This window comes from Caloenas nicobarica, chromosome 18, assembly GCF_036013445.1.
Source record: "Caloenas nicobarica isolate bCalNic1 chromosome 18, bCalNic1.hap1, whole genome shotgun sequence".
In the NCBI taxonomy this organism is placed as follows: domain Eukaryota; kingdom Metazoa; phylum Chordata; class Aves; order Columbiformes; family Columbidae; genus Caloenas; species Caloenas nicobarica.
Genome location: NC_088262.1, coordinates 2,996,993 through 3,022,365, shown reverse-complemented (window position 1 = coordinate 3,022,365; position 25,373 = coordinate 2,996,993). Strand labels below are relative to the sequence as shown.

The 25,373-nt window shown below is 43.6% G+C and overlaps 2 protein-coding genes across 3 annotated transcripts in view; one reads left to right on the top strand and one right to left on the bottom strand.

The window, feature by feature from the left end:
• PRKCA (protein kinase C alpha) overlaps positions 1 to 2,084 on the bottom strand; it is a 122,134-nt gene extending 120,050 nt beyond the window's left edge. For both annotated transcript variants that reach the window (XM_065647649.1, XM_065647650.1), the window contains exon 1: positions 1,648 to 2,084. In XM_065647649.1, the coding sequence (XP_065503721.1) occupies positions 1,648 to 1,820 (173 nt within the window). In that variant the 5' untranslated portion in view covers positions 1,821 to 2,084. The remainder of the gene's footprint in view (positions 1 to 1,647) is intronic.
• A 15,029-nt stretch (positions 2,085 to 17,113) lies between these two features.
• On the top strand, positions 17,114 to 25,166 carry APOH (apolipoprotein H). Its single transcript, XM_065648007.1, has 8 exons — positions 17,114 to 17,188; positions 18,015 to 18,191; positions 18,547 to 18,643; positions 20,040 to 20,116; positions 20,690 to 20,878; positions 21,470 to 21,649; positions 22,125 to 22,322; positions 24,079 to 25,166. Exons 1-8 carry the CDS (start codon positions 17,131 to 17,133, stop codon positions 24,147 to 24,149), a joined length of 1,047 nt encoding a protein of 348 aa, XP_065504079.1. The 5' UTR covers positions 17,114 to 17,130; the 3' UTR covers positions 24,150 to 25,166.
• Positions 25,167 to 25,373: the final 207 nt, after the last annotated feature.

Below are 25,373 nucleotides of genomic sequence, written 5' to 3'. Positions count from 1 at the left end.
AAATGCTCAAGAAGGAAGGCAAAGGTCTGTGCCCGGATGCATAAACATATACGAAAAGAGCAAAACACCTGCGACAGACACAGAACCAGCTGGGTACAGACCCTTCGAGATCTTTTACAACTTTCTCCAAAACAAATCACAGCTTTCATTTTTAGCAGCAAAACGCACAGCAAAAACTCCAGCGGCAGAGCAAGGCTGAAGCTGAGGCACATCTCGGGGAAAGGAGAAGAAGCCCAAGTTGTTTATGCTGCACACTCGCCGAGCGTACAAAACATTCGCCTAAACGCAATGTACGCCCCCGCTCCTCCTGCCTCGGCTGGCTGGGGGCACAGGGCAGGGGCCGGCAGACTGAGCACCCACGGGCAGCGCTGGGAACGGCGGGTGCTGGGCAGAGGAGGGTGCTGGGCAGGGTTCTGGGCTGGGTGCTGGGAAGGGTGCTGGGCAGAGGAGGGTGCTGGGTGCTGAGCTGGGTGCTGGGAAGGGTTCTGGGCTGGGTGCTGGGCAGGGTGCTGGGCGCTGAGCTGGGTGCTGGGAAGGGTTCTGGGCTGGGTGCTGGGCAGAGGGTGCTGGATAGTGTGTTGGGTGCTGGGCAGGGTGCTAGGTGCTGGGCTGGGTGCTGGGCAGAGGAGGGTGCTGGATAGTGTGTTGGGTGCTGGGGAGGGTGCTGGGCAGAGGAGGGTGCTGGGTGCTGAGCTGGGTGCTGGGAAGGGTTCTGGGAAGGGTTCTGGGCTGGGTGCTGGGCAGAGGGTGCTGGATAGTGTGTTGGGTGCTGGGCAGGGTGCTGGGCAGAGGGTGCTGGATAGTGTGTTGGGTGCTGGGCAGGGTGCTGGGCAGCACTAACCCGTCAGCAGCAGAGCACCGAGCGGCTCGGCCTTCAGCAGTGCTGCAACCCTGCCCAGACGAGGGCACGGCAGGAACTGGTAGGTGTATTTTTCCTCCCAACAGCTTAGTAATGAGGGTGTTGGTATGAAGTTTTCCTCCCCTCCCTGCAGCAGGAACCCTTCTTTTAAAAAATAACCCTCCCTTTCCTAAACGCGTACGGGTTCACCGTGCGTTCCCCGTCTCCCTGCCCTCCCTCCGCAAGCAGGAGGAAATAAAGCAGGCACCGATCGCAAAGTTAAGGGCAGGGCTGCAGAAGTTGTGCCGCACAGCAACACCCCCGGTCTGAAACAGAAAACCCCCGGGTTCCTGCGGCAGCAGCTGGGGCGCCGGCCGGGCTCCCCCGGGCCGGGTGGGCGGCACCGCGCCGGGGGCTCCGCGGGGGAACCCGGCGAGCAGGAGCCGGGGCGGGGGGACGGGGGGTGAGGAAACAAATCTGGATGGTTTGGGAGGCGATGGGTGTTCAGACCCTGCTCATCTCTACCCCGCTCCGAGCAGCTCAAGTTCAGCGGCTCCCCCCGCCCGGGCCCCTCAGGGCACCGCGGCCGCAAACCGCCCCCCTGGAGGGAGATGCGACAGAGCCGGGGGCAGCGAGGGGACACGGCCGTGCCCCAGCGGGGCTCAGCTGCCCGACCCCGGGGGCGGCCACCTGCCGAAACGGGGAAGCGGCGGGAGCCGGGCGGGGCCGCCCCCGGACAGGGGATCCCCCGCGGCCGAGCGGGCCCGGGCGGAGGGGACGGGGCAAAAGGCGCTGCCGGGGTCTCTCACCAGATGAAGTCGGTGCAGTGGCTGCAGAAGGTGGGCTGCTTGAAGAAGCGCGCGATGAATTTGTGCTCCTTCACCTCGTGCACGTTCTTCTGCCTCAGGGCCCCCTTGCGAGCGAAGCGCCGCGCCGCGTCCGGGGCCGCGCCGGGCTCGGAGCCCGCGAACACGTCGGCCATAGCGCCCTCCTCTCCGCCCCTGTGCCGGGAGCCGCGCCGGGACTCACCGCCGGGACTCAGCGCCGCGAGTCACCGCCCCGACGTCCGCCCCGTCCGGCGGCCGCCGAGTCTCTGGCAACGGCGGCGCTGGGCGCTGCCCCCCGCTCCCGCGCCTGACGTCGGAGCGGGAGGAGGATCCCGGCCCCGCGCCGGCTGCTCCGCCCGCGGGGTGTGCGAGCCCCCGGCCGCGGGCGGGGCGGGGCGGGGCAGGCCCGGCGCGGGGCCGCCCCCCGGCGGAGGGAGGATGGCGGGGCGGGCGTGAGCACCTGCCGCCTCCCGTCAGCGGCCCCCGCCCCTCGCACAGGCGGTGCCCGGCCTGCCCGCGCACGGCGGCTGCTCCCACACGCGGGCAACGGGCGCTGCTCTCCCGGGGACCGGCTCCCCTCATACACACCGGCTCCCCTCGCACACAGAGCGGCTCGTCTCCCTGTCTCACACACACGCCCCGGCTCCCTTCCTTCTGTCCCTCACGCCCGGCAGCTGCTTCCCTTGGCACCCAGAGGGCAGCTCCCGCAGCGCTGGGCCGTGGGAACCGTCACCTCCTCTCCCAGTCGGGCCCCGGCAGCAGCAGGCCCGGCTGGCCTCGGGCTCTGCCTCCCCGTCCCCGCCACAGCTGCCAAACGTGCCACACGCACCGCTATGGCACCGAGCAGGGCCAACCTCCACCCGGCCGCCTTCGCAGCGCGGGTTTCCTGTGCCTGCCCCGAGATGTGCGGCTCCACCGCCACAACAAACACAGGTGCAGGCTCCTGCACCAACCCTTCCCCTTCCTGCAGCCCAGAAAGCCACCAGCACACACAGAAGTGCTGCCCGAGGCCATACCCAGCACCTCTGCATCACGCAACGCCGGCTGGACACGCGTCAGATACCAGAGACCTCGCTGTACTGCCACACTGCAGCGTGTCATGTCTGTAACTTACCGTACAACGCAAATATCCTCAGCAGAAAGTGTAGGAAACAGCAAGTCTCTTTCACTAGTTCATGCATCCAGCACGTACACAAAAGGCTTTAGTATGCCTTCATGCAGCACACCGACAATAAAGTGTTCGATAAAATAACAGATCTGTTCATCTTCATTTATTCACATTACACACAAAATAGTCTCAAGTCCCTGGACACAGACACATTATCTGCCTATGGCAAACATACATCCTCTCATATTGCAATGTATACAGCATCTCCATACGTTCAGAAAACCACTAAAGCATGACTGTGTGTGCATAAAACCAATATATGTGCTAAACAAAAAGAAAACCAAATCCTAATCATCTTTTTAATAAATGTTATTCCCATGGCTACAAATTTTCATATATAGGAAATGGTTGCTTATCAAAAGATCCCCTGCCCCAATGTATCTCCATACTCATAAGTCTGTGTAAGCTTGTGTAATATGTTTTATTTCACAATAATGAAAGCTAATTAACTCTAAGTCTTATTTGCTGATGGGAAAGTGCACACAGACATTTACCACAGAACAGAAATAACTTGTTACACGCTATCTTATTCTTGATTTTAAGCCCTGGGTTTCTGGGTGCAGCCTGGCTGAACTGGTGTGTTCCTGGCATTGCATCAAATAACCGATGATGAGGACAGCCCTGCTCTTTTTCTAAACTTACAGAACCAAGCCACATGCCCTAGAAACTGTTACCATATGCCCTTCCTTCACAGACTTTTATTTTGCAAGCAGCTATTTTCAAATTTGACCCCAAATGCAAAAAAGTGTAACGGTTTTGAATTTGGTTTCTACCTATTCTACATGTTCCAAATCCCTTCTTCCTCTCAGCGGGAATAGATGTTTCTTGCCTTAATTAACTTATGCCAAAGCATGAGGAGCACTAAGAAACATTTTGTACTCTAAGTGTTCCATCAAGAAATACGGAACGTATTTGTTTCTGTTCCTGTAGCGCTGCATTACAAACACAGCTACTGAAACTGGAGAACTGGGCTGAATCAGACGCAACTCACATTACATCAGATTTGGGGCAATCTGTATATTTGGTTGTGCCTTGAAGTCTCAAACCTGCTGAATCATTTTGGATTCACATTTCTTTCCTGAGGGTGACTCTGGTCAAGATTAATTCCATAAAACATCGGCGAGTGCCCCAGGCTGTCAGTTCGAGCACCTGCCGATCGCCTTGTTAGGCCAAATGACACCAGTTGTGACACCACACGATCGCGTTAGGAACACTCTACTCTGTAAAGCAACTATTTTATCTCAAACCTAATAAATATTTGTACGTTGTGAATTTACACATTAGGCAAGAAGAAAAAAAATAATCTATTAGATGTGCACAGCAAACCATTATAACACAACCTTCCCTTACTGTATGTAACTCGTCTTACTGCTGTATTTTGGATACACACCACTTACACAATGCTTTTCCATATACGTATATATTCACCTTCAAACATCAAGATTTGTCTCTATGACCGGAACACTCTCACAGTGATGCTGTGAGGAGATACGATGTTCCATTCACCAGACACTTTTGGTATATGCTATCATAACATCAGCATCCTCTTGCTGGGAGGTTTTTAATTGCTTGGACACCCGTTTTTTCCTGCTCTGCACTCAGGGCAATACGGGAACTCATCCTTGCTCCGCAAATCACCAGAGGAAGATTTCTACGTTCCCATCAGCAGCCCAGGGTTTGCTCTTCTCCTTAGGGCCATGTTCGCCACTTATTTCTGATTCAGGCCATCTGGACAAGGAGTCAGCATTATCATTTTTGTGTTCGGGCATATACGTGTTTATTAAACCAGAGCACCAGCTTTTCCAACCTCCTGGCAAGCAGCTCCAGAATTCCTGACTCCAAAGTGCCATTTACAGGGTGTTCTGGGAAGAAAGTTTACTCCTGTATGAATATTTGGATAATACCCTAGAGAGCTTGTCCCTGATAGAAGCTGCCATTGGATGGTTTATGAGGTGTTTGGGTTTTTTTAAAAAATTCAATTATTGCTGTAACAAGCACAACATCTCAAGTCCTTTCTATGTTTGCATCAATACCACCCGAGGTCTGTAAGTGAAAGCATCTGTGTTCCTTTTGAAAGAGGTTTCTTAGAGTCATTCTGCAGCCTTTGAAATGCCTTCTCCTTTTACTCATCTGCTGGATCAACGTGCTACTGCCTGAATCATTTTTGGATCAAAAAGCAATAAAAAAAAGTATCTCCTTCCTAAAGGAAAAGTGCCTGGATTGTTCTGTCTCTATTTAGATGTGCTGTGTCTGCATCAGTTCAACTCGAAGCCAAGGAGAACACCTTCATCAGCTCCTCTGGCAATTCTGGCTCTCTATTTTATTATTTCCTGCTTATAAGAAATATTCAACAAATAGGAATCACTTCCTGCTTGAGACCTATAAGGAAGTTCACGACCTAATTTCTCCTCACATTTCAAAGCAAATTACAACCACTTCCTCTTCTGGAGAGTTATCAGAACAAGTAGCTACTTTCCAAATCCCTTTTTGGAAGGATGACTCGATCATTGCAAACCCGCCGTCTAAAAACAATTCGCTTCACCCTGTCTCATTTTCCAAAGGAATTTCCACACACTCAGCTTCACACAGACATTTCCACCAGCAACTATTGTGGAATAATTACTTGCCGTTATTAAGTCAAAAGCAGTTATCAGTTTCCACTAATACAGAGACTTCAGAGTAAAATTTCTTTTTCCATGCAACACATTCTTTGTCTCTGTCTGAAATCACCTGTGAAGTTTAGTGTTGAAGTTCCCATTCATAAGTTTGTCATGTTTTGACCAGTAGCTATTAATGATGAGATAGTGTCCACTATTCCTATTGGTTTTCCAGATCCTACTACCCATACATCAACAAAACTGTTTATTGTTCTTACCCGGTTTGGCAACAATGCACCCTAAACGTTTCCAAAAATTAGAAAAAGGTAGGATGTGGTAACATAAATAAATACATTTGTGTGAGCATTTGTGTTTCTGTTAGAGTGGTGAGAAGGAGGTAGAAATATTTTGTCTCTCTAGATCGACACCGGTTTCTGCATCTTTCTGTGTCTGTGCATTTACAGTCTGCACAACTCTACCCGTGTCTCTGTATTTACACCGATTCTCTCCTCTGACCTTTTCGCCTCAAAGTTACTCAGATTGTAGGTTGGGAAACACTGGGTCATTAAACAGACTTTATTATTAAAATATTCCATGTGACAGGTTGTTTACACATGCTAGTACTAACGGGAAAGTTCGAATGCATGTATTAAAACACAGTCAAAAAGAAGATTAAGCACAGAAAAAGAGTCCTATGTGAGATTAAATGTCACAGGAAAAAAAAAGCATTTCTGAAAAATTCTGGGGGAAAGAATGGCGTATCATTTGCCAGGGACGAAACTGCAGTTCACTGATAAGTCAGCAAAATCCTACCTTCCCTTTGCACCGTGGAAATGATGCCATTACTTCAACCTGTGTTTCCTTGCGAGTGGAACAGAACCCGTTCCTCACGCAGGTAGCCTGGGAATTATCCTCGCAGCAGCTCCCCGTAGAATTGGAAATAAATGGCTGATGATATACAGAATGTTGAGTGTAAAATACTTTTTTTTTCCTATCAGTGTTCTCATCAGAATACAGAGTGACAAGCTATTATTTTGTTTTCTCATATTCGGGTGTGTTAGCAGCATGTGAAAACATCTCCGAGTTACAGAGCCGAATCAGAGCTCGATGCTGTTACACGTGGAAATGTGACGGGGGCCCTTTGGGATGTTTCTTGGGTTTTGTCTCTTTCTAGATTGTATAAATAAAAATTTATGCCTCAGCTGGAGTATTTGCTGTCATTGTTGTTTTGCAGATTTTGCCCTTCCCACCGGCAATCAGTCTGGAAAATTTTGAATATCTCTTCCAAAAAGCAATTCACATTCTTTTGAGTACATCAGAACAATTCCCTTGTGTAGGCAAATTTTCAGGCTTCAACTGTACACACAAAAAAGGCAGAAAGACTGGAAATACAAACAAAGCACTCAAACAGTGTGGAAAAAAAGAACAAACCTCTTTTGTACCAACTAAACAAGAGCGCCTCTATAATTTATTTAGAGAAACATGGCACGCAGGTTTGTAGGAAACAAAGCAGGTGGGTTTTGCAGTGGACAACTGGCCCCTGAAATTCCTTGCCCAGAAGAACACAGACCACGGCTGGCTCAGAAAATTCCCTACATGGAAAATGCTCGGAAAGTGAGAAATTCTTAGCAGAACGTATCCCATCTGCCTGCCCTGGTCTGGCATCCCAGGTGTGCCCCTGTGCTCACTGTTGGAGACAAATTCCTCTGCCTGAGCCGGTGCCACCACTTCTATGGCCTTTGTTTGCTGCTTTAGTTAAAGAAAAATATTTACTCTATCACTGCCAGCTGACAAAATGTTACCCTCCAAAAACTATTTTTCCTTTTTATTTTTCCTCATTAAAAGCTGCAGGCATAGGGTTTAAGTTTGCAGATAAAAGGAATTCTGAATGCATGTCTATATGCAACCTATATGTGAAGATACGGTGTAACTAAGTATTATATATATTGCACTTCAGTTTATCATTTTTGACAGCTGAATATCATTTATCACAGGTGCAAGAAATAGTATCTTTCATGTTGCATTTGTTTTATTCTAGCAAATTAATGTGAGAGGAAAAAAAATCATATCAGCTGGAATATACAGGATACTCCTTTATTTTTCTGTGCCACCATTATATTATGACATGTTGATGTAGAGAAAGCAGAACACCGTTTTCAGCGGTATGATTTCCAATTACACCATGCCCGTCTGTGCTCTAGACAAGTGTTTACACTTATGGAAACACTAATAATTGAAATGACAAGAGTTTGGCTGGACAAACACAGCTTTAAAATATTTGTTTAATTTAGAAGAACTGAAAAGAGAAAACACTGACGCACGAAACAAGCTGACATTAATTTCAAAAAAAGGTTTCAAAACCCAAAGTGACAGTTCACTGAAAAATGAAGTGTGTAAGTCCTCTGGGTCCCGGAGACGTAACACAAGGGAGGATTCTGTTTGTCAGCATTTAACGTTCATTCAACTCCCCGATAGAATTTGCATTTTCAAAAAAAACCCCAGAAACTGTCCTTTAACGACAGTAGAGACTATTTTTGGGGTTTTAATCCCGTATTGTGGATTAAAGACTGAAAAGATTAGCAGACTAATACATATCATAACAAGGGAACATCTCCTTAGGTTGCGTTAAATAAGTCTCATGCTGCCATTCAGTTGCACAAGATACGGTGACCTGAATAGCCCCAAATTGCTATTTGCAAGAAAATAAAATGCTACATTAATTACATGTTAGCACAGTTTTACTCCAGACAACTTTTTTTTTTAAAAAAAATCAGACATCTCACCCACAATGCTCTAAGGAAAAATAAATAAACCAGGGCATCCCATATGCAAGTGCCGGTGGATTTTGTTCCAGCTGGATGATGCCGTGGCTGTGAGATAAGAGCCGGGCAGCGGCTTTAACAAGGTTGCAACAGTGGTTAAGCCAACTGGTACAGTGGACTAATATTCGACTTGACTATACTGTGATGTCTGTGGAAAACAGAATGACCCTCTCAGTAATGGCCACATATTAGGAGACATAACAGAGAAAATGAGATCGTTTTTCTAAAAATACCCAACAAAAATAAACAAACGAGATGTGTAGCAAGCATACATGTGCTTTCTGCTCTTTTTCAAATGGTATAATAAATATTGTGCACTCTGCAGAATGGTCATGACCTGTTCTCACCAAAACATCTGGATATCTTCTCTTTTCAAAACTTCAATTTATGAGAATGTCACTGGTATCAGTTCTGGCAATGTTGGAATGATTACAATTTTATTTCGTTCTGTTGCCAAAATGCTGGCAGCATCTTTGTGTCGCCATGTGCAATGAGTAAAGGACATCAACGCCTGATATTTATTTTTGTTATTTTTACATGAAATTAAAAAAGAAATGCAAGACTCCAAGAAAAGCCTCACTAGATGATGATGCAGGTTACAGCACTAGAATCAAATAAAAAGTTTTAGGGATATACACACATGTGGAGATTGTCAAAGTAGCCGAGTGGCCTCCTGGAAACCAAAATCGATAGCTACATTTTCCAAAGAACCCAATACACCAAAAATTTACTTTAATAAAGTGAGTACTTTTAAAAGCATGGCCTTCATTTAGTTGCCTAAATAGAATTTGAGCCCTTCTGAAAATCTGATTCCGGTTATTGATACTGGCCCCTTCAAAATCTCCTTCCTCTTAGAAAGGCTTCACCCTGGATTTATTGCTGGAGAATAGAGGCTGTCACAAAGGAAAATTAGTTTATTGATATCTCCCTGCTCTCTAATGGTCCACACTATAAAAGAACCATCCTTTGTGGTGTGCTATGAGTCTGTTAAGAGGATCCAGACGCGGAATAATGCGATGTCGTGAGCATCAGACAGAGGCCACATCGACAGAAGTGTCTGGGGAAGCCTCAACAGCACCGTGATTTTCCAGCAAAACGTCCGGCTCAAGACAAAACAATCTTCCCGACTGTATTAGCCCTCAACTCACCCAATTGTGTTTAAATATTCCAGAAGTCTCCTAAAAATCAGCTTGTAGACATCAATGGCACTCTCTCTGGATCCAACATTTCGTGAAATGTTCTGTTCCAAGACTACAGTTTTAGCTTTTTCAGACTTGACAGTCAACAGTGAAGGGAGGAATTCCTCCTCCTGGAGTAAATTTGCTAAGAACACCAGATTAAAAATACATGAGGAAAAGTTATAGCCAACTATTTGTGTTCATTAATAAAGATTTGTATCCAATTCCTAACCTTGTGATTTTGTTAATTGTATATAAATTGATTCAAGTCACTTATAAAAAACGTTGATAAAATCCCATTAAAAAGCCCCAAATGAAGGTGATGACAAGACTCGGGCTGACTGGTGAAGGTTTTGGTCTAGAGCATAAGGGAGATCAGTGTCTACTTTTTGATTACACTGTGCAGGAGCTGAATCACAAAGAAGGTGGATTTATTCATCTGGAACAGGCTGGACTTCTGCCCAGAAAGAATTTGACAGATAATATCCACGGGTTAATAGAGATCATAGGATCTATCTAGGTTGAAGCTGTCGATTTATTAGGCGATACCAACAGACGTCTCTGACAGAGCCAAAGAGCACGGATTCTCAGATGCTTTTAGACACACGCACTTTTCGATGAAGTTTTTAATGTGGATGAATATCCCAAACAGCTTTTTTATTATTGATCCTCTTATCCGTCATTCGGGAAAACCAAAGAACAGCAGTAAATAAATCTCATGTTGGCTGGGCCTTCTGATAGTATTATGGCAACGTGCCACAGGCGGTGAAGGCAATTTAAGAGCGTTCTTGTTTACCCGGAGAAATCCTTTATCGGGACGGACGGAGTCATCCTGGGACGGAAAGGAGCAAGGATTGCTCTGCTGGATCACAAAGTGGTGAAATGCTGCTGACAGGTTCGATGTTCCGAAAGTGTAAAGCGCGTTCCTGCAGCACCGCGCTTGCCTTGGAGAACTCGCATCAGACCCTGACCAGGTCTGAACTCCCTCCAGCTTGCCAACAACATGACAACCCGAGGCAGCACGTACATATATTATATATATAAACAAGGCCAGATGCTGCTCCCAAGGGAAATCTGTGGCATCTGGCCTAATAGAAAGTAGAAAAATAATGACGAAGGGAATCTTGAAAACTTTATTTCAAGCTTGATGAGAGAAGAGAAGCAGCTTGCCTTTTCTGAGCTCCCTGTTAGGGTGGCTGGCTGCCTCGGCCTTGAATAGAACTGTGGATCTCTGCACCTGCACCGAGGGAAAAGGCAAAAAGGTGGGACAGGGCAAAAAAGGGCGAGAAGATCTGTGGCTCCACACTGCGCTTTTATGTCAACACTTCAAAAATCGTCCCTTGCAGAGCTGCTCGCTGCAGATTCAAACTCTCATAGAAAATAATTTGCGCCCAAGGCTTCATAATTTAACATTCTCAATAAAGAAATATAGCGCAGGATTTTAGAGAGAGAGTTTTGATGAGTTTATCTGAGGAACAGACTGTTTCACAATATTTGGGTCGCAGTAAAACTGTGCGAGAGATTCTCTGGGTTTTCTCTGCAGGAAATGCGAAGGTGGAGAGGAGGAAGCAGCTTCAGAATGCTCTCTGGTTTTGTACTGTGAGTTTAAGGCAAAAGGAAACTAGAACACCTCCACGCCTCGGCGAGGGAATACAGGCCTGGAAATTCATTAGTGCCAGCCCTCCGACATCTCAGGTCATAGAATGGAATAATAGAATCATTTCGATTGGAAGAGACCCTCAAGATCAGAGTCCAACCATTAACCCAACACTGTACAAGTCCAAAAGCAGCAGCGTCAGCCCAGTAAAGTGCTTCCGGCGCTTCAAACTACGTCGAGCAATCACAAATTTATCACTGGAGTGCAGCAATAAGGAGTAACCTCATCTTCATGCCTTTCCAGCCCTGGGACTTGAGGCAAGGTTGCCAAAGGGCTCTGCCAGCGGCAGCAATGGCTGTTGGGACATCCTTGTGCACGAGGAGTGAGCAGACAAGGGATGCAGCAGATTTCAGTCTTGCCAGTGAGATTTCAGCTGTTTGTTCTCCAGCTTTGGGGTCAGCACCCCATTGGCAATTGCAGGTGCAAGTACTTGAGCATACTTGAGAATTGTGGAGCCCTCTGTGAGCGGCATGGATGGACACGCATGCCCTGGCTGAAGTGCTTCTGGGTGCAGGAGCAGGCACCAAAGTCAACTGGACAAGTGTCGGACAAGGCTCTTAGCCAGGCCACCAAGAATCCTGGGAGCAGGAGCGTAACAATCATTTGCTGTGAAGGACAGGGGCAAGTAGGAGCTTGGCAAGTGTTCATTTTCCGATTTTGTCTGCAGAGTAAATAATGGCGATAGAGGCAGCATGAGGCAGTGTGCTAGAACTTGTGACACAATCTGCATTTTATGGGATGCTAGGATCTCCATCCTATGGGCCTTCAAGTCAAAAAAAGCCACAAACAACCAAAAAAAAGCGTGCATGAAAACAACACAAAAACCAAAATAGGAAACAAAACTCCTTAGGGAGACTTTTAGCATGAGGAAGTACGACAAATCCTGATGAGATAACAAAACAGGAGTGCTCCCTGAACTGGATTCTAGGACCTCCCCCTCTCAGAACACAGTCCCTCTCCAGAACCATATGTTGCTCTCTGGAAACCAGCCTAGAACCTTCGAGTGAGCTAGAACCCGCTCCAGAACGTGACCTAGAACCCACTCTAGAACGTGACCTAGAACCCACTCTAGAACTTTCAGGTGACCTGGAACCCGCTCTAGAACTTTCAAGCGACCGAGAACCCGCTCTAGCACGTGATCTAGAACTTTCAAGCGACCTAGAACGAGGTCTAGAACTTTATACTGAGGCATAACATGATCTAGAAATTATCAAGTGAGCTAGTACATAATGCAGAAACAAGGTACGACATAGTGTAGTACACAATCTCCACATAAGAGACCTTCACGCCTTTCCAACCCTGGGACTTGAGTCAAGAACTGGATGGTGACTCTGGAACCCGCTCTAGAACTTTCAAGTGACCTAGGACCCGCTCTAGAACTCCCAAGTGACCTAGAACCTGCTCTAGACCTCCCAAGTGACCTAGAACCCGCTCTAGAACTTTCAAGTGACCTAGAACCCGCTCTAGACCTTTCAAGCAGCTTAGAACCCGCTCTAGACCGTTCACGCAACCTAGAACCCGATCTAGAACTTTTCAGGTGGGACAGACAGCAGTTCTACTAACGTTGCTGCTTCTCTGCAATGGTGAATCTTCTTTTTATTCACTCAGTTTGAATAGCACAAAAGGTAGTCCCAATTTATTAAAGAAAGGCGCTTCATTCTTGCCTCAGTTTACCCATTTTCATCTGTCGCTGTCACACAAAGAGGTCACAACATGAATAGAATGTTCTTCTTACACCCAACTCTTGGGGGTTTTCCTAAGAGATTTATCAGTTTTAAAGGGTTTAATCCAGTATAAAAGATTTTTGGGTGGTTTTGTTTGTTTGGTGGTGGTTTTTTGGTTGTTTTTTTGTTTTGTTTTTTTAACTCTGATCCTTTCACTGAGCTGATTTTAAATACAGACACGAATAGTTGTGGTTCTTTGGGGCGATTGTTTGTTTTCTCATAGCAAAGGAAGCATTAAATTGCAGCTTGTAGGTAGGAATGACCATCAGGGGAGGAAAGGTTTGGGGACAGAGGGCAGCAGGAACCTCTTTAAATGGCTTTGCTATTCAAGGAAACTAATGTCATGTTTAGTTGATGGTATAAAATAATTAGTGTTAAAACTGAACAATTTAAAAAGTTAAATCACCTTTCCTTACCTGTACTATCTGTTATCTGCACTTGATGTGTTATACAAAATACACAAAGCGCACACAGCTGTGCTTTCTGTTTCTTTTTTTTCCCATGCATTTGCATTTTCTCCTGGTGTTTGGTGTTCACCCACTTCAGGAAAACCCCTCAGAGATGCTCAATATGATGGTCAGTACAGGATTGGGTACTTTAATACTGCACTTGCAGTAAACTGGTGGATGCTTAAGGCATTTTAAGGTCTAGGACTAAAATGATAATTATTTCACTAAATTCAGAAAAAAAACACTTTGGAACATCAGTAACTAGGACTGCAGTTTACCCCTACAACATGCTATTAAGTGAAAATAATCTTTTAAAGAACCATATAGACACTGTTTATGTCACTATGACATTCTTTCAGGTTAATAACAGTTATTGTGTATTTACTTCCAACATGTCCAAACACATTAAATTTAAAATAATTCACTGCAAATGGATGTTGGCTTCCGGCTGGCTGAATATTTTGCTAATAATTAGTGTATACATCCAAATTGTATATACAATTTTACATAAAGTATAAAACAACTAATATTTAGGAAGTAGGAATAGTTTCAACTTGTCCAGAACTGAAAGCAATTATTCTTCTTTAAGGCTTCTCACTTTTTATTTCTTATCTCTTCAGTACAATGGAGCACTCACTTCAGTATTGGATGTATTGAGTAGAGGTGATAAAAATGTTTGTGCAGTGCATAAATGAACTTTGAACAAATATTAATAGAAGTATCTTGGCCACATGAAGGACGACGATTGGACCTGTGACTCAGCCCCTGCTCTTGCAGAGGGGTTCGGATACATTGTTGGCCATCCGACCATGACCTCTTCATTCTCGGAGGGAGGAACGGGTGTCCCCATGAAAAACCAGTGGCTGACATGCGAGGCGAAAATAGCAGCGTGAAGGAAGCTGGAATCTGAGTATCTTATCACACTCCTGTTGATTTGAGAAATACCTGCATTTTGAACTGGCTGTGCCGTGCATTTTTTGGTTGAAGAACAGTCATAAAATCTTGAGAATGGTGGGTAACGCAGACCCAGCACTCGCTGTCTGGAAGGACAGACTGCCAGAAAGTCTGTGGCGGAGGTCAGAAGTGCGACGTATCCTACAATATCAGGAAAGTGCCAGCATCGACTAGAGAAGCAGACAGAGAGATTAGAGGGAGGACACAAGGTCTGGCTCATTAGCTGGGGGAACCATTACCTCGCACTGACCTTTGGTCCAGCCAGTTCTTGCAAACTTTCTGCATAATTTCTCCAGGATAGACCAATTCCTGTCTGGAAGGCTTTGTCTGCCTTCTTATTCTGTCCTGATTATTACCATGTCTTTTCCTATAGTCATGATAGCTCCAGTTGACCCTTGGTGTCAATGAAGAATGCTGCTGCATAGACTGTTTTTCATCATCATTTTCCTTTTAGCATCCCTCTACCATTTTTTTACTCCTTCTCTTCCATATGACATTTTTACCTTCACTTTTAAGGCTTTTGCTGGCTCACCCTCTTCCTCGCTCTTATTCCTTACTGAAGCCACTCTGATCACCAGTGATGCCAGTCTCCATCATTTAATTGCTATCTTTTCAAACATGCACTCTTGATCCTGCTGTGCTGCCCTGAATAATTTTTATCTGGGCAACAGCACTTTTGCAAAAACAGTTTGTGCAGATCCTTCCTGCATATTCTCCTTTTAGGTTACGTTAACACAAAAATGGGTAACAGTTCGACTGCTGTGATACTGATACTCTGCATATCATGCTGGCCAACGTCATCGCAGGGTGTTCTCGCACCACTTTCTGTGCTTGCAGCTACCGTTTCTTTCCTTAGAATATAATACCATTTGTGGTAGAGACAGTCTGCTCTGTATTTATGTGGTCACTGATGAAACAGAGTCCTGCTTCATGACTGGGTTTATAGGAACTATAATAATAAATAGCACATGTGCTAAAGGAGTGGGCTGGATTTGATGGAAAATCAGATTCTCTCTCTCTATATAATTGCATACTACCACCAAATACAGAGAGAACTAGGTTGGTTTGCTCATGCTCTGCCAAGGTGAATCCATACAATAATAACCATGTCTTCTCCAGCTACTGGAAAAGACACAATTATTTGTAAAACACATTCTAATGTTTCCTATTGCAGAGAAGCAGGTTTTCAAAAAGAATCACAATATTGGTGGTTATTATGCAGTTGTGTGAGATGCATACTTTAACATTCCTTCTCCTTTCAGTTTCACATGCAATTATTCAATTTTACTTTCAATCTTAAAAGCAGTAAACTTATCACTCTCAGAAATCTATGGAAAAAACAACGTGCACATAATCTGAACCATTTTTCCCCTCTTCTTAAAGCAGTATAGAAAGCTTTTCAGTTCCCATTTGTATCTGTATGGTACATGGTACAGGACATTCTGCCATCTGCTGAGCACAGGGAGAAATGCTCAGCTGGTCAACGTTGAAATGGATAAAATTGTGCCCGTCTATTCCTGTGCTATTTTAAACACAGAGAAGAATGTAATCAAAATAGCAGGAAGGATTTAAACCAGAGGCAGGAAAGTTCATTACAGCATTGCTGTGTGTTGGGAAGGGAAAAGACACTCGTGACATTTTGTAGAGAAAAAGAAGAGGAAAAAAACCCAGCTGTGACAAATGGAAAAAGAATCAGATGTAAATACAGAAAATGAAGTCAATTTTTTTCTGTTGATTTAGCAGCGGTACTTTGCCCTTTGGCACTGTGTATTTGGTAAATATTTTGAGTAGGACATTCACAGCATTTTCTTTTGGAGAAGAATAGCATGTTCCTAACCATTTAATGTTGTGGCTAAAATTTGTGTTTTAAATGCAAACAGAGAAACTTCAAAAAACAAAAATAAACAAGCTATTTAGGATCACAGCAGTAAGAGTTTGACATAACCTGGCTTCTCATTAGAGCTTCAAATGTCCCTCACTCCCCCTCACAGGCTGTGAGTCAGCAGGGAAGGAGGATACTTAGATTAGAAACACCAAACTGTGGAACAATGATCACACGAATGTTATTTTGGTGGCACTTCAGATGCTCCTGCAGTTAAAAATCTGCTAAATTGGGAGTGATCAGAACCTCAGCTGATAGCTGTGGAGTTTTGACTTGATGACCCCAAATCTCAGCACCAAACCAAGTTTTTATACCACCCAAAAAAATGACTTGACTCCCTTGTCATGAATAAGCTCAATCCAGAATCATTATTTCACTTTTCCCGCAGTGCTGGCACTGTGAGCCCCGTCGCTGCTGCTTTTAGTTATCTGTTAATTGAAAGATCCTGATTGACAGCCTGAATCTAATCGAACAGGCCCCTGAAATGTGAGTTTCAGGGCATATCATCATCGAGAGCAAACTGGCATGAAGCTGGCATCATCACTGGAGGCGTATGACAAGACCAATGTCACTCCAACGCTAATGATTTTGCCTTGAAAAGATTGTTATAACTCTCAGGAGCCTTTGGTACATAGAAACGTACACACTCGAGTGATAAACGAGCTTCTTAGTGACAGTTCTATTATCTGGTCCAATATCCTATTCCAAACATCCTCAGCCTCCAAAGATGCTGAGAAGATAATATTGTGTTGTCAAAAACATCGGTCCCAACAGGAGCTGCTCCGCAGAACCAACCGGAGAGGAGATGTTTTCAGCAGAGATCGCCACTTCAATCCCCGCATTATGTACGAACGCAACATGTGATGGTTGTTTCATCCTCTATTACAAACAACACAAGGGACCTTTTATCTTCTGTTTACTGGGATGGGAATAAATACAAAGAGTTAATATATAACCATCCTTTTGTGGATGCCTTTATTTGTGAGAGAACGAGCACTGGACCGAGGGTCACTTGGGCTCGTGGACCGGCCGTGATGTTCTCCCTGGCGCTGGTCGCGTTTGCTCTGAGCCACTGTGCTCTGGCAGCGAAAGGTAAGTGCTTCCACTTTCTAAGGTGTGACTGAGGGAAGATGGAGAAAGGAACCACAGGACTTTAAACCTTCAGACAATTTTCCGTCCCCTCCGCTCTTCCCCTCGGCTCCTGCTCGCTGTTCTCCTCCTCTCCCCCCGTCAAGGGCTCTGGGTGCTGTTCTGTGTTCTCTCTCCATCCACTTTCTGTGCATTTCTGCAGCATGAGCTTTGTGTTGCTCCGTTCTCTCCCCACAATCTCAGCAGGAGCCTCTCTCCGTGTCCTTTGCAGGACACACTCTGCACCCTCCGCTCCTCCCTCCCCTCCTGTTCTCACTCTCCGAGTGATGAGTTGTTCATGCTGTCAACATGTTAAAGCTGTTTTGGAATCAGGGCTGTCTAATGTAACAGTGTTTGCCCCATTGAACTGAAAAATTGAGGAAACCAGAGAGAAAGAAATTTAATTGCAAAAAAACAAAACGCAAAACCTCATTCCAGCCTGACCACACCAGACTAATTTGGGTTAAAAATGAAACGCATTAATTTGCTTCTAAGTCACTCTCACCCTCTTTTGTCCAAGATAATTTACCATAATTGACTCAATTTGCAGAATACCTTCACAAACGCATTTTGAAGCAAAAGTATAATAAAGTGACACAAAAATCTAATACTTATAAGTAGCCAACAGCTGCCTCAGTAAGTTCTGTACCTGTGGATTACAGAAAGACCGTTTAGCTCCATACAGGAACATACTATAGTTGATAATACAGAAACCTGTGCTTCCAGTTGAGAAATAAAAACAACTCCAACTTTCTGCCCAATTTCTTGTAAAGCGTCTCCTTTCCTCCAGTCTGTCCCAGGCCACCAGAAGTGCAATTTGCCACGATTGACGTCAACAAGAGCGTGTATGACGTGGGTGAGGAAATAGAATATACCTGTCGGCCTGGGTTCGTCCCCAATAACGGCCAGAGGAAATACACCTGCCTCCCGACGGGCCGGTGGCCGCTCAACACGCTCTTGTGCCTGCGTAAGTAAAACCAAGTCTATCCTACTCCTAGACCCAGCCCAGCAGCACTTACGCTCTAATGACGTATACCGCTTGGTAACACCTGCATTTATTGCATTCCTCATTGCTCGTGTTTGGCATTTGATTACGTAGAAATTATTTTCCTCAGGTAACCAAATGCCCAAAATTATTTCATTGCAACAACTTTGAAACTACTATATTTTGATAGAACGTAGAAAACATACTTATGAAATGTAGCATATGGGAGTGGAAAAACATGAAAGATGCCAGGACCCCTTTATGATCAACTTGGTTCCATTCTCCTAGATTCACGCCTCATGAAATAATTTTATCCTTTTTAAAAAATCTTTAATAGCAAAAAGATGTCCCAGACCTGGACCCTTGCAGCATGGAAAAATTGAATCTATAGACACCCACTATCAGAGCTCTATAAGTTTTTCATGTGAACCAGGGTAAGTATTCCTTGCCTCATGCTGTTAAATAAATAATTTAAACCACAGTCTTACATTCTAGTACCACCTGCTGCAGTATTGCCGGCCAGAGAACCTAGAAAACTGCACATAGAAGCCCACCTCCATTGCAGAAAATTAAAAAAAAAAAAAAAAAAAAAAAAGCATATCTGGTGATCGTCCTCAGTTCAGTCTTGGCTATAACATCCTGGAGCTTTGCTACTCCAAAGCAATGTCCTCCAGATACAGAAGTCATCAAAATAGCAGAGATTTTATGCAAAGATTTATTCTGGACTGCTTTCCCCTGCTTTTTAAATCCTCTTACAACATCATGAGATGAAATCCTACAGCAGAGAGAAGATAATCTCCATCTAAGTTGTTACACTGTTAGGCTCTGGAGACTGAAAAATTTCCCTCTATGCTTTTCCAACTCAGCAAATGAAAACACGAGGTTAATCCTAATTTGGTCCCTGGAGCAAATGCATTTTTACTCAGGGCTACTTGCTAGTTTTGGAAATGATAACACACTTAAAGAAAAACAGTTATGGCAGATGCAGAGAAATATTTGATAGCAACATACAATTCATTTTCCTTGGGTAATTAATTAATAAACAATGCTTACCTAGGAAGGGCATAGGTAAGACAGAACCTAGAGCTCACTGAAGAACATCAGCAGCCTCAGCTACCTCCTTCATCTACAAAAGAGGGGCAAGATAAGGAGGAAATAAATTAAACTACGACACCAAATGTAGGAAATGGTCAGCAAATTATTTAATTTTGCTAATTATAATTTACTGGTTTTCAGCTGTGTGATATTGAAATGATAGACACAGGATGAACATTTCTTTAAAACTCAGAGTAAGTGCTAACAATGTAAGTCTAGAGGATGGCAGAGAAACATTTAGAGTGCATATGGAAATTAAATTGGGTCATCTAGCATGAAAATAAAATAATGCATCTCAGTGACTTTTTAGTTCTTTAGAGTGCTGAGTTCTTTGCAATAGTTTGATCCTAATTGTCATAATTAGCTAGGAACTCCTCCCAAGAAACCACAACATCCACATTAGAAATCATAGATCAATGCTCACTACTTACATATAGCCAGAGTATTAACCAGTTGTAGAAATGAACATATAAGATAGACTTTACAGTTGAAAAAGCAACACATCTTGTTGTATCAAGCTTTTTGTCTGGATACTTGCAATACTCAAATACTAACAACTTTTCATATTTCAATCTAAACTTCCTTTGAGGTCAGTAAGTGCTAGAACTAGAGAAGGATTTCAGGGCTGAACTCTTAAGTCTGTTTATCAGAACTGGTAATCTTTCTTGCAAAGAACAGCTTGATTCTTTTCCGTGTTCACCAAGCTTTCTGATAACCAGATCTTTTTGTTTTCAGTTACAACCTCATTGGGACAAGAACGAGCCAATGCATGGCAGATGGAAAGTGGAGCGGAACTTTTCCACAGTGTCAACGTAGGTGTTTAAATATCAAAAAACCTACTCTGTTGTTATCCTTATTACAGAAGGATTCCTTTACATTGCTCAGAATGACGTATACTGTTACTAGGAGGCCTCTTATAGTGCCATGTGAGAAACAATTAGGAGAAACAAGAAGAACCCTGTATGTTTGGGGTTAAATGTGTGGGTTCTAGTTTTAGAGAAATACAGTTTAAAGGACTGTACAAAAGGCCAGGATCAGGGATGCTATTTACAGCTGGAGGTAAGATGCTTATCCACTCAAATTCATGTGTATAAAAAGAAGATATCGTCATGCCTTTGCAACTGTTATACATGTGTTTGCTATAACCTGCCCTACATAAACACTTCACTGAAAAAGCAATACACTACAAAATATTGCCCCAAAAATATAGCAAAAATCATGGATTACATATTCTAAGGCTCCTGAGACTTTTAATCTGACTTTTTTGGTTTGTTAGCTAAGCTTCCCTAAATGATAGTGTGGATTAACTTGGTTGTAAGCATGTCGCTCCTGTGATTCTAGTAATAATTCACTCTTTAACTTCAATGAACGCCGTGCTTTTCTAGCTGTTACTTGCATGCCTCCCTCAATTCCTGAATTTGGAGTCCTTTCCTACCGTCGCTTAAAACCTGGAAATATTTCTCATTTCCTGGACACGATTATTTTTGAGTGTGTGCCTCCTCTCGCGCTTATTGGGAACGAGACAGCCACCTGCATGGCCAACGGCAACTGGAGCAACATTCCCAAGTGCAAGGGTGAGTAACGTCCTTTTATCAACACCTGAAAATATTCCCTAGAATTCGATATATAAAACTATACGAACCACCTTAATAAATTTTTTTTTTTACAATTGTTATTGCAAATATATAGCAGAATTATTCTGAAAGTCAGACTCAAGGATGCAAGGTGATTGCTGACAAGATTGCACACAACATGGAACGGATGAAATATTTGCCGCAGGTATAAAGGTTATTTAAACAAGACCTGCTAAACATAGTTCATGGTGGGGGATCAGAGCCCGGCCTCCAGAGAACGGTGAACGTTTTATTCTAAGTGCTAGGATTAATCTCAGAAGTAGACAAGTTTAACCTTAGTCCAGAGAACTTCACTGTTTTCAGTAAAACTATGTCACATTTAAGTAGTTTTCTGATATAACTACAGATTGCAAGAGATGTGTATGTAAAACAAGTAATATTTTTTTTAAACGATCTTTCTTCTGTCTATGTTTTGTTTTGCAATAGGATGAAATGAACGACCATGAAAGTTTTATGTATATTTCGAAGTATGTCATGTGCTGTTTGGAACCGCAACATTGATCGAGCTTTGGTTTTGTTTTTGTACCGCAGTTGTCACCTGCCCCACTCCAACAGGAATAGAGAACGGATTCATAGAGTTTGCTGTTCGTAGAACATATCACTATAACGAGAGCGTCAGCTTCAGCTGCCAGCCCAGCTACGTGCTGGACGGACCGAAACATTCCCGCTGTGAAAAGACTGGAAACTGGTCCACCAAGCCAACCTGTAAAGGTACACACACCCCAGCTGTTGGAAACCGTCCGCCAGGTTGAATTTTCCTCTGATCGTTAGTGAGCTCTTACAGCTTCGTGCAAAAGAAAACTGAAATCGTAATTTCAAGGCCCTGAGAATCTAAGACAACTCCCTGCATTGAATGTTGTAGGACATGATGTACCTGAATGGACTTCAATAATCAGCCACATAACTTTATTTTGTCTGAGCATTTCCTTTCTTCTTCCTATTTAATATAATTAGAAATTTTACTGAGGCTGGATTTTCACTGGAAACTTTTGATCCTATACTTAGGGTTCTGAATTTCCTCAGCGTTGTAATACCAGTGGAAGTTTTATACCATCTATGTGGGCCAGACTATTTTTCATTCCCAAACATCACTTATACAGATTTCTGATGGGATCTAACGTACTCACTTTTCAAAACAGAGTTCTAATTAACCTTACGTGTTGCTTATAACTGGACTGTTTCACAGGACCGTGTAAAATACCTGTTAAGAAAGCTGTGGTATTATACAATGGCGAGAAGAAGAGAGTTCAGAACGACCTTAAGGAAGGCATTCAGCACGGCGAAACCGTCTCCTTCTTCTGCAAGAATAAAGAAAAATCCTGTGCCTACACGGTGGCTGTGCCGTGTGTGGATGGCAACCTCACCCTGCCCACCTGCTTCAAAGGTAGGACCACAAAACAGCCTCTGGTGGTGGAGTAACAAGTACTACATTGTGGGGGGCAATGTCATCATTCATCCTCGAGCCTTATTGGACTGGCTAATTCATCTGCCTTGTGCTAAAGTTATTGGGTATTTAGGAAGAAATGGCCTGAGATACGGACAGAAGGCACAGCAGGGTTTTTTCGGATCCATCAGAGCCCTGCTTGAATCCCTGTTCTGTTCTTGAAGGTGTTCCTTAGAGGTGGCCTGGCCCAAACTACAGACCATCTGTAAAATATCCTGGGATTTCATGAATCCTTGGATCAATGTTGTCTACGGGGGAAAAAAATCCCTCACACTGCTGCAGCCTTGACAACCTGATGTATTTGCTGAAGTGCTTCTGGGTGCAGGAGCAGGCACCAAAGTCAACTGGACAAGTGTCGGACAAGACTCTTAGCCAGGCCACCGAGAATCCTGGGAGCAGGAGCGTAACAATCATTTGCTGTGAAGGACAGGGGCAAGTAGGAGCTTGGCAAGTGTTCATTTTCCGATTTTGTCTGCAGAGTAAATAATGGCGATAGAGGCAGCATGAGGCAGTGTGCTAGAACTTGTGACACAATCTGCATTTTATGGGATGCTAGGATCTCCATCCTATGGGCCTTCAAGTCAAAAAAAGCCACAAACAACCAAAAAAAAGCGTGCATGAAAACAACACAAAAACCAAAATAGGAAACAAAACCCCCTAGGGAGACTTTTAGCATGAGGAAGTACGACAAATCCTGATGAGATAACAAAACAGGAGTACTCCCTGAACTGGATTCTAGGACCTCCCCCTCTCAGAACACAGTCCCTCTCCAGAACCATATGTTGCTCTCTGGAACCCAGCCTAGAACCTTCGAGTGAGCTAGAACCCGCTCTAGAACTTTCAAGTGACCGAGAACCCGCTCTAGCACGTGGTCTAGAACTTTCAAGCGAGCTAGAACGTGGTCTAGAACTTTATACTGAGCTATAACATGATCCAGAAATTATCAAGTGAGCTAGTACATAATGCAGAAACAAGGTACAACATAGTGTAGTACACAATCTCCACATAAGAGACCTTCACGCCTTTCCAACCCTGGGACTTGAGTAAAGAACGGGATGTTGACTCTGGAACCTGCTCTAGAAAACTCAAGTGACCTAGAACCCGCTCTAACACATGATCTAGAACTTTCAAGCGAGCTAGAACGTGGTCTAGAACTTTCAAGCGACCTAGAACAGCCTTGACAGCCTTATGTATTTGCTCCCATTCTGGTGAATTATTCCCACGTTGGGCTCATCAGTAACAAACTGGTTCTGATACTGGACCAAGAGCGTTAAAAAGCAGCTGACAGCTGTAGTTACGAATTGATGTTGGAGGAACTGGTTCACAGGCACACAGGCTTTCAGAAGAAATAAATAGACTAAACACTGAAGTCTGTTAGCAAGAGGAAATGCTTTGCATTTGTTTTATCAACATTTCTTGCGTAGCATATTCCTTGTAAGTTTTATTTTCATATGTAAGGGAAGGGAAAAAAACCACAGCCCATGCATGATGAGAACATCTTTCCTCACACTTGGCTTGGCTTCTGATGGAGGTAGCTTAGCTTTTGTTAAAATAGAAATTAAAATAGTGTATTTCTTCTAGCATTTTTGCTATGATGCAAAGATTAATTGCTCACCTACCAGGCTCCATGGGACATATTATTTTCAACTATCACGTTTCAAAAATTTAACCCAAGTTCTTCACTTGTTTTCAACAGAACGTGGCTTTTTTTCAACACTTGTGAAGAAGGACCCATCAGACATGAAACCATGTGAAGATCAAGCATGAATCAGAAAAGTAATACAGTACGAAATCTCTGCCTGACACAAAAAAATTACATAGAAGAGGAAAACTTAGATCCCGTGAGTGTAAATTTCCAAAACTCCAGACTTTCTGTGAACGCGGTCTCAGCTGTTTTCCTCCACCATCCCCATTAGTCTCCTCCACAAGCTCACATTATTTCAGCCACTAACTTTTATTCTCTTTTCTCTGCCTTAAACCCCCCCAATGTTGCTTCTCTTTCCATATTTCCAACACTTACGCAATTGTAAATGACTTTCTCAATAGCAATCTCTTTACAATAAAGTAATTTTCAGCCAATAGAATGTTCTTATTTAATATTACCTCATCATCAATCAAATCCTTTAGCTCTTAACTGATTTATACAGAAAGGCCTTCATCATCAGTAATTAGCTGGGTTCAGATTCCATTACCGCTCCCCTGTGACAGGGAATGGACTGTTAATTATAGATAGAGGGACATCAGCCTGGGATTTTCCAGAATTTACCTAAGTAGAAAGACTGAGATTTCCATATTAGTTTAGAGTATCCAACCAGGGTTTAAATGTCAACAGCATCAGGTTCTTTTACACTTTAAAATAAAAATTGTTAAAATTAGTAAGACTGTGTTTTTGAGATTTTAGCTTCACCTGAAACTGTTGTTTTACACAACTGTTAATTTTTACCAATGTTTCGATATTACACAATATAACTGATTATTTTAAAAAATAAATTGTACGCCATTGAGCAAGAGCAATGATTTCTGGTCATTAAATATCTTTGAAGTAAACTGTACTTTTAAATTTACAACACAGGTGTTTCACTGGTATGATCCAGTCTGGCAAGTTTTGTGCTTATGTCTGTCTCTCCATTCAGAAAAAATAATTATCATTTCAACATACTAGATGGTGATAGAAAAATATTTGTTGTACACTTATAATAAATTGTCATGAGTCATATGTGGTTCTCTCTGAAGTCTCAAAGCCTTCTCTGTGATTAAATGCACAAGTAAGCTACACAATAAGCAAGCCACTGCAGAACTTTTTAAAAGGATCACTTAACGTTAAGATCAAACTACTTGTAAGATGCTACAGCTACCATTAAAAAACTCTGAACATACTCTAATTGTATATAGATTTTTTTCTGAAGGCTGCACATGAATATTTTAATAGGATGACTGATATAATTTGTTCTTGTACTTCCTATTTTTAAGGAGAGATTGAGGCAGCTCTTC